We start from the raw sequence: 13,547 nt of genomic DNA on the forward strand, positions 1-13,547 counted from the left end.
GTTTATATTAAGCACTGTTACTGACTATAAATCTTTAATAACACACATTTCGAAGTTTCATTTAAAAAAATTTAATATAGTATAAATATAAATGTGTAAATTAAAAAAAAAAAAAAAAAAAAATGTTCGGTCGGAGCAGGGATTGAACCCACGACCCATTGTATGCAAGGCAGACATGCTAACCACTGCTCCACGTGGCAAACAAATGTATGTTTCTGTTAAATAATGTTATGTTTGCATGGGCTCGTGGGCGCTGCAAACTATGCTATATAAATGTAACTTAAAACGATAATTATCTACTGGTGACTATAACAGCTACGTAGCCCAGTGGATAGTGTGTTGGCTTACAAACTGTATGGTCCTCGGTTCGATTCTCCGTGCAGGCGAAAGGTAAAATTTAAAAAATTTATAAAAGTGAATAATTTCTTCAACATTATTTGTATTACAGAAAAAGGTGCCAATAACTAAAAAATTTCGTGGAAGTGAAAATTACGAGTATGTTAGGGAATGAGCACAATCGTGTTTGGGAAAAATTCTTCCAAGCATATAATATTTTTGGCTCAAAATGCTTCCAAACATATAATATGTTCACATAAAACAAACATATTAATGTTTCGGCAGTATGCAATAATATATGTGCTTCCTGCAAAATATGTTTGGAACATATGTTAAAGAAGCGATTTTTTTTGAGGGTGTAGTAATTTAGGCTTGGAGTTTCCAATTGAAATATTTTGAGTTTGCGATGTTTGCTACTTTATCTATATTTATGACGTGAATGTGACGTTTACGACGTTTACAACTTTGCGACAGTCGCAAACCTTAAAAAGTTTGATACAGACCATCTCTGGTGTCAGCTGCCGCCGACAAAAATGTATCGGCTTCATTCTTTGAACCGACTTTGAATTTGAACCAAATTCGAAATCGTTAATTCTACTCCCTACGAAATTTCACGTAAATCGGTGTAAAACATTGGCTTCTGGGTTCATATACCATAAGTGCATATCGGGCGAAAGACATATGTGGGAACTATATCTAAATCCAAAATCCTATTCTGACCCAAAGTACATATTTCTGCCAAATTTGAATTCAATCGGACTAAGACTGCGACCTAGATGTTGATCACAAAAATCTGTTCACAGACAGACGGATGGACGGTCATGGCTAGACCTACTCAGGGGCCGAGCATGATCATTATTGTCAAAGACACCATTTGTCTATCTCGTTGTCTTGTGCACGCACCCTCAAAAAAAAATCGCTTCTTTAACATATGTTCCAAACATATTTTGCAGGAAGCACATATAGTATTGGATACTGCCGAAACATTAATATGTTTGTTTTATGTAAACATATTATATGTTTGGAAGCATTTTGAGCCCAAAAATATTATATGCTTGGAAGAATTTTTCCCAAAGACGATTGTGCTCATTGCCTAACATACTCGTAATTTTCACTTCCACGAAATATTTTAGTTCTTGGCACCTTTTTCTGTAATACAAATAATGTTGAAGAAATTATTCACTTTTATAATTTTTTTAAATTCTACCATTCGCCTGCACGGAGAATCGAACCGAGAACCATACAGTTTGTAAGCCAACACACTATCCACTGGGCTACGTAGATGTTATAGTCACCAGTAGACAATTGTCGTTATAAGTTACATTTATATAGCATAGTTTGCAGCGCCCATGAGCCCATGCAAACATAACATTATTTAACAGAAACATACATTTGTTGGCCACGTGGAGCAGTGGTTAACATGTCCGCCTTGCATTCAAAGGGTCGTGGGTTCAATCCCTGCTCCGACCGAACACCATTTTTTTTAATTTACACATTTATGACTTAAACAAAATGGACTTAGCTTTTGGATAAAATATTATTTTTTTATTGCAAAAATAACTATTTTGTAACAAAAAACGGTTTTTGGCATAAAAGTTTGAAATTTTGCAAGGGATTCAAAAACTCTAACAAACGAAGCACGTGGAGTCGAATATAAATATACATTAATAATTTTATAATATACACATACATTTATTTAGGCGTGAACAGTTTTTTTACTAGCATTTAACACCATTTTAAACGCATTTAAAACTTATCGTGTTTTGTACTTAATTTCATTTTTATCTTTAAGGCCAGTATTGGTTCCGAATGTCTATTCTCTTTACTCCGAATACTCATTCTAATATTCAAATTAAATAATATTTAGACTTAGACATATCAAATTTTTGGTCTTATCCTAAAACCGTTTTCCGAATCAACATACAAGCGGTTTCAAAAAATTGCTCTCTTTTCATTCTCTCGCTGTGTTATGTTGATATCTTTCGTCAACCCTTCCGGTTTCCATCTCTGTTTCTTTCTCTTTCTCTCTCTCTCTCTCTCTCTCTCTCTCTCTTTGAATAAAATATCACAACGTATATATGTTTACTCGAAATTTGTAAATTTATATATGTTTACATTCACACATATTATTGTTATGAAACATTCATGTCCCACGCATAATATATTCTAACATATTAACATATGTGTCCCAAACAATTAGTGTTAGTTTAGGAACATTACATGGTTGCACTTAAATATATTGTGTTAAAAAATTGTGCCCGAAACACATTTTGTTTATATCGGAACATATGAAAAACATATTTTTCTAACAGTGCGGATGAAAAAGACTGTTTTTCATATGTTTGGGTGTAAAAATTATATGTTTGGAACTCAAAATTTTTAACACAATATTTTTAAGTGCAAGCATATAATGTTCATAAACTAGCATAACATGTTTGGGACATATATGTTAATATGTTAGAACATACTATGTTTGGGATATAATCTGTTTGTAAATATAATATGCTTAGATGCAAACATATATTAATTTGGAAATAGCCTATAAACATATATGTGTTTAGAAAGAGATACCTAGAGAGTATGCTGCAAGTAAAATAATGGAAGTAACCAATTGGCGCCTTACATATATAACCATACAAAGAAAATTTCATTAAAATTTTTTCTACCATACACTGGCCCTAAGGTGAAACATAGTATGTTTGAACACTACAAACAATATTTTGTTTGGACCAATCCTGAAAATATATATGCTTGAAGCAAAATGTGTTTGGGGTATACGAGTATGTTACAGAAGCGAGTTTTTTATACCCTGCGCCACACTGTGGAACAGGGTATTATAAGTTAGGAGTCGAGATAGACACATGGTGTCGTTGGTAAAAATGCTCAGGGTGGGCTCCTGAGTCGATATGGCCATGTCCGTCTGTCCGTGAATACATTTTGTAATCAAAGTCTAGGTCGCAGTTTTAGTCCAATCAACTTCAAATTTGGCACAAGTATGTGTTTTGGCTCAGAATAGAACTCTATTAATTTCGGAAGAAGTAGGTTCAGATTTAAATATAGCTCCCATATATATATTTCGCCCGATATGGACTTATATGGCACCAGAAGCCAGAGTTTTAGCCTAATTTGCTTAAAATTTTGCACAAGAAGAACAATTAGTACTATAGTCAAGTCTTCCAAATTTTATTGAAATCGGTTCAAATTTAGATATAGCTCCCATATATAGCTTTCGCCCGATTTATATTCATATGACCACAGAGACCAATTTTTTGCTCCGATTTAGTTGAAATTTTGCACAGGGAGTAGAAATAGCATTCTAGCTATGCATGCCAAAGTTGGTTGAAATCGGTTCAGATTTAGATATATCTCCCATATATAGCTTTCGCCCGATTTACACTCATATGACCACAGAGGCCAATTTTAAACTCCGATTTAGTTGAAATTTTGCACAGGGGAAGAATTAGCATTCTAGCTATGCGTGCCAAATTTGGTTGAAATCGGTTCAGATTTAGATATAGCACCCATATATATGTTTTTCTAATTTCGACAAAAATGGTCAAAATACCAACTTTTTCCTTGTAAAATCGCCACTGCTTAGTCGAAAAGTTGTAAAAATGACTCTAATTTTCCTAAACTTCTAATGCATATATATCGAGCGATAAATCATAAATAAACTTTTACGAAGTTTCTTTAAAATTGCTTCTGATTTAAATGTTTCCCATATTTTTATACCCACCACCATAGAATGGTGACGGGGGTATAATAAGTTTGTCATTCCGTTTGTAACACATCGAAATATTGATTTCCGACTATATAAAGTATATATATTCTTGATCAGGGAGAAATTCTAAGACGATACAACGATGTCCGTCTGTCTGTCTGTCTGTTGTAATCACGCTACAGTCTTCAATAATGAAGCAATCGTGCTGAAATTTTGCACAAACTCGTCTTTTGTCTGCAGGCAGGTCAAGTTCGAAGATGGGCTATATCGGTCCAGGTTTTGTTATAGTCCCCATATAAACCGACCTCCCGATTTGGGGCCTTGGGCTTATAGAAATCGAAGTTTTTATTCAATTTACCTGAGATTGGAAATCTAGAGCTATTGTAGGACCACAAATACGTGTGCCAAAAATTGTGAGTATCGGTCCATATTTTGGTATATCCCCCCTATAGACCGATCTCCCGATTTTATTTCTTGGGCTCATAGAAACCGCAGTTTTTATTCAATTTACCTGAAATTGGAAATCTAGAGGTATTGTAGGACCACAAATACGTGTGCCAAAAATTGTGAGTATCGGTGCATGTTTTGGTAGGGTCCCCATATAAAACGACCTCCCGATTTGGGGTCTTGGGCTTATAGAAACCGTAGTTTTTACCCAATTTGTCTGAAATTGGAAATCTAGAGGTATTTTAGGACCGTAAAGAGATGTGCCGGAAATGGTGAGTATCGGTCCATATTTTGGTATAGCCCCCATATAGACCGATTTCCCGATTTTACTTCTTGGGCTTCTAGAATCCGACGTTTTTATCCTATTTGCCAGAAATTGGAAATCTAGAGGTATTTTAGGACGATATAGAGGTGTGCTGAAAATGATGAGTATCGGTCCATATTTTGGTATAGCCCCCATATAGACCGATTTTACTTCTTGGGCTTGTAGAATACGAAGTTTTTATCCTATTTGCCTGAAATTGGAAATCTAGAGGTATTTTCGGGTCATGAAGAGGTGTGCCGAAAACGGTGAGTATCGGTCCATATTTTAGTATAGCCCTCATAAGAACGATCTCCCGATTTAACTCCTTGGGTTTCTAGAAACCGTAGTTTTTATCTGATTTGTCTGAAATTGTAAATATTCTGGTATTTTAGGCTCACAAAAACGTGTATCGGATTAAGTTTTTATCAGTCCATTTGGTAATGCCTCCATAGAGACCGACTGCACTTCTTGAGGGTGTAAAAGGCGCACTGATCATGAAAATTGCTTGAAACCCAATGTAAAATTTCCAGACTTTACTTCCACAGATTTAAGATTTCAAACCAAGACGGTAGTTTATAATTTTCTTGCACACTTACAAGAGATGTTAATGATTCCTCTAAAACTCAAACAAAAATGGTTCTTATAAATCCAGAATCTGATATAGTCCTCATAGGTGAAATATTTAAATTTATCTTCGGGAAGTGTCCTCAAATCCTCAAGCCCTCCTGAAATTTCAAAGGAAACCCTAATATTTGGTTCATGGTGGTGGGTATTTAAGATTCAGCCCGGCCGAACTTAGTGCTGTATATACTTGTTTTTTACTAACATTGTATTCCACCCTAGTGCATTAGCCGACTTAAATTTTGAGTCTATAGATTTGGTAGAAGTTCTGAATTCTGTCCAGATCGAGTGATATTTAAATGTATGTATTTGGGACAAACCTTTATATATAGCCCCCAACACATTTGACAAATGTGATATGGTATCGAAAATTTAGATCTACAAAGTGGTGCAGGGTATAATATTGTCGGCTCCGCTCGTCTTTAGACTTTCCTTACTTGTTTTTTTTTAAGGGTGTGGTTATTGCAAACATATGAAGTAGCTTATAATACCCTGTTCCACAGTGTGGCAAGCTATAATAGTGCTTTTCGATGGTAAAAATTTATCCAATCCCGAAATATAAAAGTATATTTTTACTACTCCCTCAAAAAAAAAATCGCTTCTGTAACATATACCCCAAACACATTCTGCTTCAAGCATATATATTTTCAGGATTTGTCCAAACAAAATATTGTTTATATTGTTTAAACATATTATGTTTCACCTTAGGTAGAATAAAATTTTAATGAAATTTTCTATATTTTTAAGGCGCCAACTGATTACTTCCATTCTTTTACTTGCAGCTTACTCTCTAGTATGTTGGAACATATTAACATATATATATCAAACACGTTATGTTAGTTTATGAACATTGTATGCTTGCACATAAAAATATTGTGTTAAAAAATGTGGGTTCCAAACATATAATTTTTACACCCAAACATATAAGAAACAGTCTTTTTCGTCCGTGTAGGAATGCTCAAAATGTTTCATATTTGCGGCTTAAGTAAAATGGACCATGATTTTTGAAACATTTGCAACCATTTTGCGAAACAAAAAATTTGTCAAACAAATTAGAAAAACAGTAACAAAATAAGAACGTTTGCAATAACCGGTTTTCAAATATGTTATTTCTTGGCGTTTGGCTTTTTGAGTAAGTGGCCAACAAAGATCACTTATCAGGACTTTTACATCATGACTGGGCTCTACGAGTCCACAACATTGCAATTGGTTTGTAATCATTTTTTCATATCCTTACAATGAGAATCTCTAGCAGGTTGTTGTGCTATACCTTTGATTTGGTCTGTATTGAATTTTCCCAATATATATATTTGTTCATTATTTAACCATGGAACAGAAATCCAATTGTGGAGTGTACTTCATGATACCAGACCAAAAATGAAATGAAATTGAACAAGTCAAGCGTAAAGTTTGCCTTTTACAGGCACACACACACACACACACAAGACGAGTCGAGTCTTATAAGACCGCAAAGGGAGTAATCAGGGAATATAAAGCCAAATTGCAAGGTTTCGTGGTAGGTTTGGGGATAGCAAGAGGATAAGGAAAGCCAAATAATAACAATAATATTTTGTACTTACCAAAAGACTGAACGGGAAATATGTTCACCATTAAATAAACGATTCCAAAGTTCAATCTACAATGAAAATGTGAAAGAAATTGTATGAACCCAACACCAAACATAAAAAAACGAGGACAGACAAACAGACGGAAAAGAACGTTTGGGAATATATGCCATTAAAGCCAAATACAAAGGACAAATAAACAAAGTATTAATCAAATAAATTAAATTGGAATGCCTACACGTGAGTAAGTGTCAATAACATATACTTGCAGATATAAATATTATGGTACTTTTTTATAAAGACAACAAATGAAGACTTATTTTAAGCGCTCTCCCCCAGCAATGTGCATACTGTGTCTAAAATACCCATATAGCGGACATATCAAACTTGACATAATTTCTCTATGATTTCATAAATCTAAGTTTCTATTTACCTGAATAATTTCGAAATTTTTATATACACTGAAAGAAGAGTTTTCTTTTTTTTTTGAGGAACGAAATTGTGATGATAAAAAAAAATTCTATTGAAGTAAACAAGTAAGGAAAGTCTAAAGTCAGGCCTGAAGCCTATTGTTTCAAATTTCTTGGGTGTTTATGGTCTCATATTTAATTCGGAGGCGATTCGACAAAATGTTTTTAGACTTCTACGAAATTTTTAGACTCAAATTTTAAATCGGCTAATGCCCCGGGGCAGATGGCAATGTAATTAAAAAAAAACAAGTATAACGGGTTGGCTGATAAGTCCCCGGTCTGATAAGTCGCTGTCGCTAGTATTAAATGCATATTATTTTTATATAGTACCAACCTTCAAATGATTCGTGTCAAAATTTGACGTCTGTAAGTCAATTAGTTTGTGAGATAGAGCGTCTTTTGTGAAGCAACTTTTGTTATTGTGAAAAAAATGGAAAAAAAGAAATTTCGTGTTTTGATAAAATATTGTTTTCTAAAGGGCAAAAATACGGTGGAATCAAAAACTTGGCTTGATAATGAGTTTCCGGACTCCGCCCCAGGGAAATCAACAATAAAGGGTGATACGGTCAAAATTTGGTCAATATAAACTTGACGTATTTCTTTCAATTTTGCATTTAAAGAAACCTGAACACCCCTCATTTTGAAGGTGTGTGTGTGTGTAGAATGTTGCTCCTATTTTGATTTTGGAATTCACTCTTCAGTTGTCAAAATGCCGTCCAAGCAAGAAGAGCAGCGTATCAAAATTTTGCTCGCGCATCGCGAAAATCCGAGCCACTCGCACACAAAACTGCCAAATCAACCGTTACAAATGTAATTTAAGTGTTTGGGGAACGTTTGTCGACAGCCAGTAAGTCTGGATCGGGGGGAAATCGAAAACCGGAAGCCGCTGAGACGACAAAGAGAGTTGCCGGTAGTTTCAAGCGAAACTCTAACCTCTCTCTCTGAGATGCCGCAAATAAGCTGGGTGTATCGTCTACAACCGTGCATCGAGCCAAAAATCGAGCCGGACTATCGACTTACAAGAAGGTAGTGACTCCAAATCGCGATGATAAACCAAATACGACGGCCAAAGCGCGATCCCGGAGGCTGTACACGACGATGCTGACGAAGTTTGACTGCGTGGTAATGGACGACGAAACCTACGACAAAGCCGACTACAAGCAGCTTCCGGGACAGGAGTTTTATACGGCAAAAGGAAGGGGAAAGGTAGCAGATATTTTCAAGCACATAAAACTGTCAAAGTTCGCAAAGAAATATCTGGTTTGGCAAGCCATCTGTACCTGTGGCTTGAAAAGCAGCATTTTCATAGCTTCCGGGACTGTCACCCAAGAAATTTACGTGAAAGAGTGTTTGAATAAACGTCTGCTGCCTTTCCTGAAGAAACACGGTTGTTCCGTACTGTTTTGGCCGGATTTGGCATCTTGCCATTACGGTAAAAAGGCCATGGAGTGGTACGCCGCCAACAACGTGCAGGTGGTTCCCAAGAACAAGAACCCTCCCAACACGCCAGAGCTCCACCCAATTGAGAAATACTGGGCTATTGTCAAGCGGAACCTAAAGAAGACCAAAAAAACTGCTAAGGACGAGCAGCAGTTCAAGGCAAACTGGCTTTCTGCGGCGAAGAAGGTGGACAAGGTGGCTGTACAAAATCTGATGGCAGGTGTCAAGCGTGAGGCCCGGCAATTCGGATTTGGAAAAGCGAAAGCCTAACTGAATATTTTTCCTGAATTTTATACTAATTGAACTTGAAAAAGAAATTTAATTTGATTTTTTAAATAACCGATTTCACCGATTATTCCCTTGACCAAATTTTGACCGTATCACCCTTTAATTGATTGGTATGCAAAATTCAAGAGTGGTGAAATGAGCACGGAGGACGGTGAACGTAGTGGACGCCCGAAAGAGGTGGTTACCGATGAAAACATCAAAAAAAATCACAAAATGATGTTGAATGACCGTAAAATTAAGTTGATCGAGATAGCAGAAGCCTTAGAGATATCAAAGGAACGTGTTGGTCATATCATTCATCAATATTTGGATATGCGGAAGCTCTGTGCAAAATGGGTGCCGCACGAGCTCACATTTGACCAAAAAGAACAATGTGTTGATGATTCTGAGCGGTGTTTGCAGCTGTTAACTCGTAATACACCCGAGTTTTTCCGTCGATATGTGACAATGGATGAAACATGGCTCCATCACTACACTCCTTAGTCCAATCGACAGTCGGCTGAGTGGACAGCGACCGGTGAACCGTCTCCGAAGTGTGGAAAGACTCAAAAGTCCGCTGGCCAAGTAATGGCCTCTGTTTTTTGGGGTGCGGATGGAATAATTTTTATCGATTATCTTGAGAAGGGAAAAACAATCAACAGTGACTATTATATGGCGTTATTGGAGCGTTTGAAGGTCGAAATCGCGGCAAAACGGTCCCATATGAAGAAGAACAAGTATATACAGCACTAAGTTCGGCCGGGCCGAATCTTAAATACCCACCACCATGAACCAAATATTAGGGTTTCCTTTGAAATTTCAGGAGGGCTAGAGGACTTGAGGACACTTCCCGAAGATAAATTTAAAGATTTCACCTATGAGGACTATATCAGATTCTGGATTTACAAGAACCATTTTTGTTTGAGTTTTAGAGGAATCATTAACGTTTTGATTTGGAATCTTAAATCTGTAGAAGTAAAATCTAGAAATTTTACATTGAGTTTCAATCAATTTTTAATGATCAGTGCGCCTTCTACACCCTCAAGAAGTGAAGTCGGTCTATATGGAGGCATTACCAAATGGACCGATAAAAACTTAATCCGATACACGTTTTTGTGAGCCTAAAATACCAGAATATTTACAATTTCAGGGACATCAGATAAAAACTACGGTTTCTAGAAACCCAAAGAGTTAAATCGGGAGATCGTTCTTATGGGGGCTATACTAAAATATGGACCGATACTCACCGTTTTCGGCACACCTCTTTATGGCCCGAAAATACCTCTAGATTTCCAATTTCAGGCAAATAGGATAAAAACTTCGGATTCTAGAAGCCCAAGAAGTAAAATCGGGGAATCGGTCTATATGGGGGCTATACCAAAATATGGACCGATACCCACCATTTTCGGTACACCTCTTTATGGTCCTAAAATACCTCTAGATTTTCAATTTCAGACAAATTGGATAAAAACTACGATTTCTATAAGCCCAAGACCCCAAATCCGGAGGTCGTTTTATATGGGGACCATACCAAAACATGGACCGATACTCACAATTTTTGGCACACGTATTTGTGGTCCTACAATACCTCTAGATTTACAATTTCAGGTAAATTGAATAAAAACTGCGGTTTCTATAAGCCCAAGAAGTAAAAGCGGGAGATTGGTCTATATGGGGGCTATACCAAAACATGGACCGATACTCACCATTCTTGGCACGACTCTTTATGGTCATAAAATACCTCTAGATTTCAAATTTCAGGCAAATTGGATAAAAACTACGATTTCTATAAGCCCAAGACCCCAAATCGGGAGGTCGGTTTATATGGGGACTATATCAAAACCTGGACCGATATAGCCCATCTTCGAACTTGACCTGCCTGCAGACAAAAGACGAGTTTGTGCAAAATTTTAACACGATTGCTTCATTATTGAAGACTGTAGCGTGATTACAACAGACAGACAGACAGACAGACAGACAGACAGACAGACAGACGGACAGACGGACATCGTTATATCGTCTTAGATTTTCTCCCTGATCACGAATATATATACTTTATATAGTCGGAAATAGATATTTCGATGTGTTACAAACGGAATGACAAACTTATTATACCCCCGTCACCATTCTATGGTGGTGGGTATAAAAAAGTGTTGTTCCACCAAGACAACGCACCGTGCCACAAGTCATTGAGAACGATGGCAAAAATTGATGAATTGGGCTTCGAATTTCTTCCCCAACCATCGTATTCTCCAGATCTGGCCCCCAGCGACTTTTTCTTGTTCTCAGACCTCAAAAGGATGCTCGCAGGGAAAAAAATTGGCTGAGGCCTATTTTGAGGCAAAACCGAAGGAGTACTATCAAAATGGTATCAAAATATTGGAAGGTCGTTATAATCGTTGTATCGCTCTTGAAGGGAACTATGTTGAATAATGAAAAAAAAATGTGTTTTTCTTTGTTAGACCGGGGACTTATCAGCCAACCTGTTATACGGCCGTAAGTTCGGCCATGCCGAATCTTAAATACCCACCACCACGAATGAAGTATTATAGTTTCCTTTGAAATTTCATGTAGGGTTTGATGACAGATATTCTCCCAACCATAGAGAGTTCAACACTTCCCGCAGATAAATTTAAAGATATTACCTATGAAGACTACATCAGATTCTGGATTTATAAGAACCATTTTTGTTTGAGTTTTAGAGGAATCATTAACATCTCTTGTGAGTGTGCAAGAAAATTATAAAATAACGTCTTGATTTGAAATCTTAAATCTGTAGAAGTAAAATCTGGAAATTTTACATTGAGTTTCAAGCAATTTTCATGATCAGTGCGCCTTCTATACCCTCAAGAAGTGAAATCGGTCTATAGGGAGACATTACCAAATGGACCGATAAAAACTTAATCCGATACACGTTTTTTAAGCCTAAAATAAAATTTCAGGCAAATCGAATAAAAACTACGGTTTCTAGAAACCCAAGGAGTTAAATCGGGAGATCGTTCTTATGGGGGCTATACCAAAACATGGGCCGATATTCACAATTTGTGACACACCTCTTTATGGTCCGAAAATACCTCTAGATTTCCAATTTCAGGCAAATTTGATAAACACTTCGGATTCTATAAGCCCAAGAAGTAAAATCGGGAGATCGGTCTGTATAGGGGCTATACCAAAACATGGACCGATACTCACTATTTTTGGCACACCTCTTTATGATCATAAAATACCTCTAGATTTCAGGTAAATTGGATAAAAACTACGATTTCTATAAGCCCAAGACCTCAAATAGGGAGGTCGGTTTATATGGGGACTATATCAAAACCTGGACCGATATAGCCCATCTTCGAACTTGATCTGCATGCAGACAAAAGACGAGTTTGTGCAAAATTTCAGCACGCTTGCGTCATTATTGAAGACTGTAGCCTGAGAATAACAGACAGACAGCCAGCCAGACAGACGTCTGGCTGGCTGTCTGTCTTAGAATTTCTCCCTGATCAAGAATATATATACTTTGTATAGTCGGAAATCGATATTTCGATGTGTTACTAACGGTATGACAAACTGATTGTACCCCCGTCACCATTGTATGGTGGTGGGTATAAATATGGGATATGGGATAATTAAATCTAAAGCCGTCATTATGCAATTTCGCAAAAGTGCATATAACTATGATTTATAGGTCGATCGATTTGTATTTGAGAAACGTGGGACAGTGTCAGTCAGTGAATATGTTTGCAATACCCAGAAGTAGAGGAGATAGACACATGGTGTGTCTATCTCTATCGATCTTGCCATGTCCGTTTGTAATCAAAGACTAAATTACAGTTTCAGTCTAATCGACTTCAGATTTAGATATAGCTCCCATATATATCTTTCGCCCGATATGGACTAATGCGGTCACAGAAGCCAGAGTTTTACCCCAATTTGGTTGAAATTCTACGCTAGGAGTACAATTAGTAGTGTAGTCAAGTGTGCCAAATTTTATTGAAATCGGTTCAGATTTAGATATAGTTCCCATATATATATATATCGTTCGCCCGATTTACACTCATATGACCACAGTGGGCAATCTTTTACTCCGATTTAATTGAAATTATGCACAGGGAGTAGAATTAGCATTGTAGCTATGCATGCCAAATTTAGTTGAAATCGGTTCAGATTTAGATATCGCTCCCATATATATGTTTTTCTGATTTCGACAAAAATTGTCAAAATACCAACATTTTCCTTGTAAAATCGCCACTGCTTAGAAGGGGGTATATTAACATTGTCATTCCGTTTGTAACACATCGAAATATTGCTCTAAGACCCCATAAAGTATATATATTCTGGGTCGTGGTGAAATTCTGAGTCGATCTAAGCATGTCCGTCCGTCC

General features: G+C 36.7%; 1 protein-coding gene across 7 annotated transcripts in view; it reads right to left on the reverse strand.

Moving 5' to 3' along the window:
• The window catches only part of Zasp67 (Z band alternatively spliced PDZ-motif protein 67), an 85,385-nt gene that overhangs the window by 16,095 nt on the left and 55,743 nt on the right, over nucleotides 1–13,547 (reverse strand). Inside the window, exon 8 of one of the 7 annotated variants that reach the window (XM_075304152.1) lies at nucleotides 7,010–7,065. The exons of the other annotated variants lie outside the window; for them this stretch is intronic. Within the exon in view, the coding sequence (XP_075160267.1) occupies nucleotides 7,010–7,065 (56 nt within the window). The remainder of the gene's footprint in view (nucleotides 1–7,009; nucleotides 7,066–13,547) is intronic. 7 annotated transcript variants of the gene reach the window in all.

The sequence above is a fragment of the Haematobia irritans genome, chromosome 4 (assembly GCF_050003625.1).
Source record: "Haematobia irritans isolate KBUSLIRL chromosome 4, ASM5000362v1, whole genome shotgun sequence".
NCBI lineage: Eukaryota > Metazoa > Arthropoda > Insecta > Diptera > Muscidae > Haematobia > Haematobia irritans.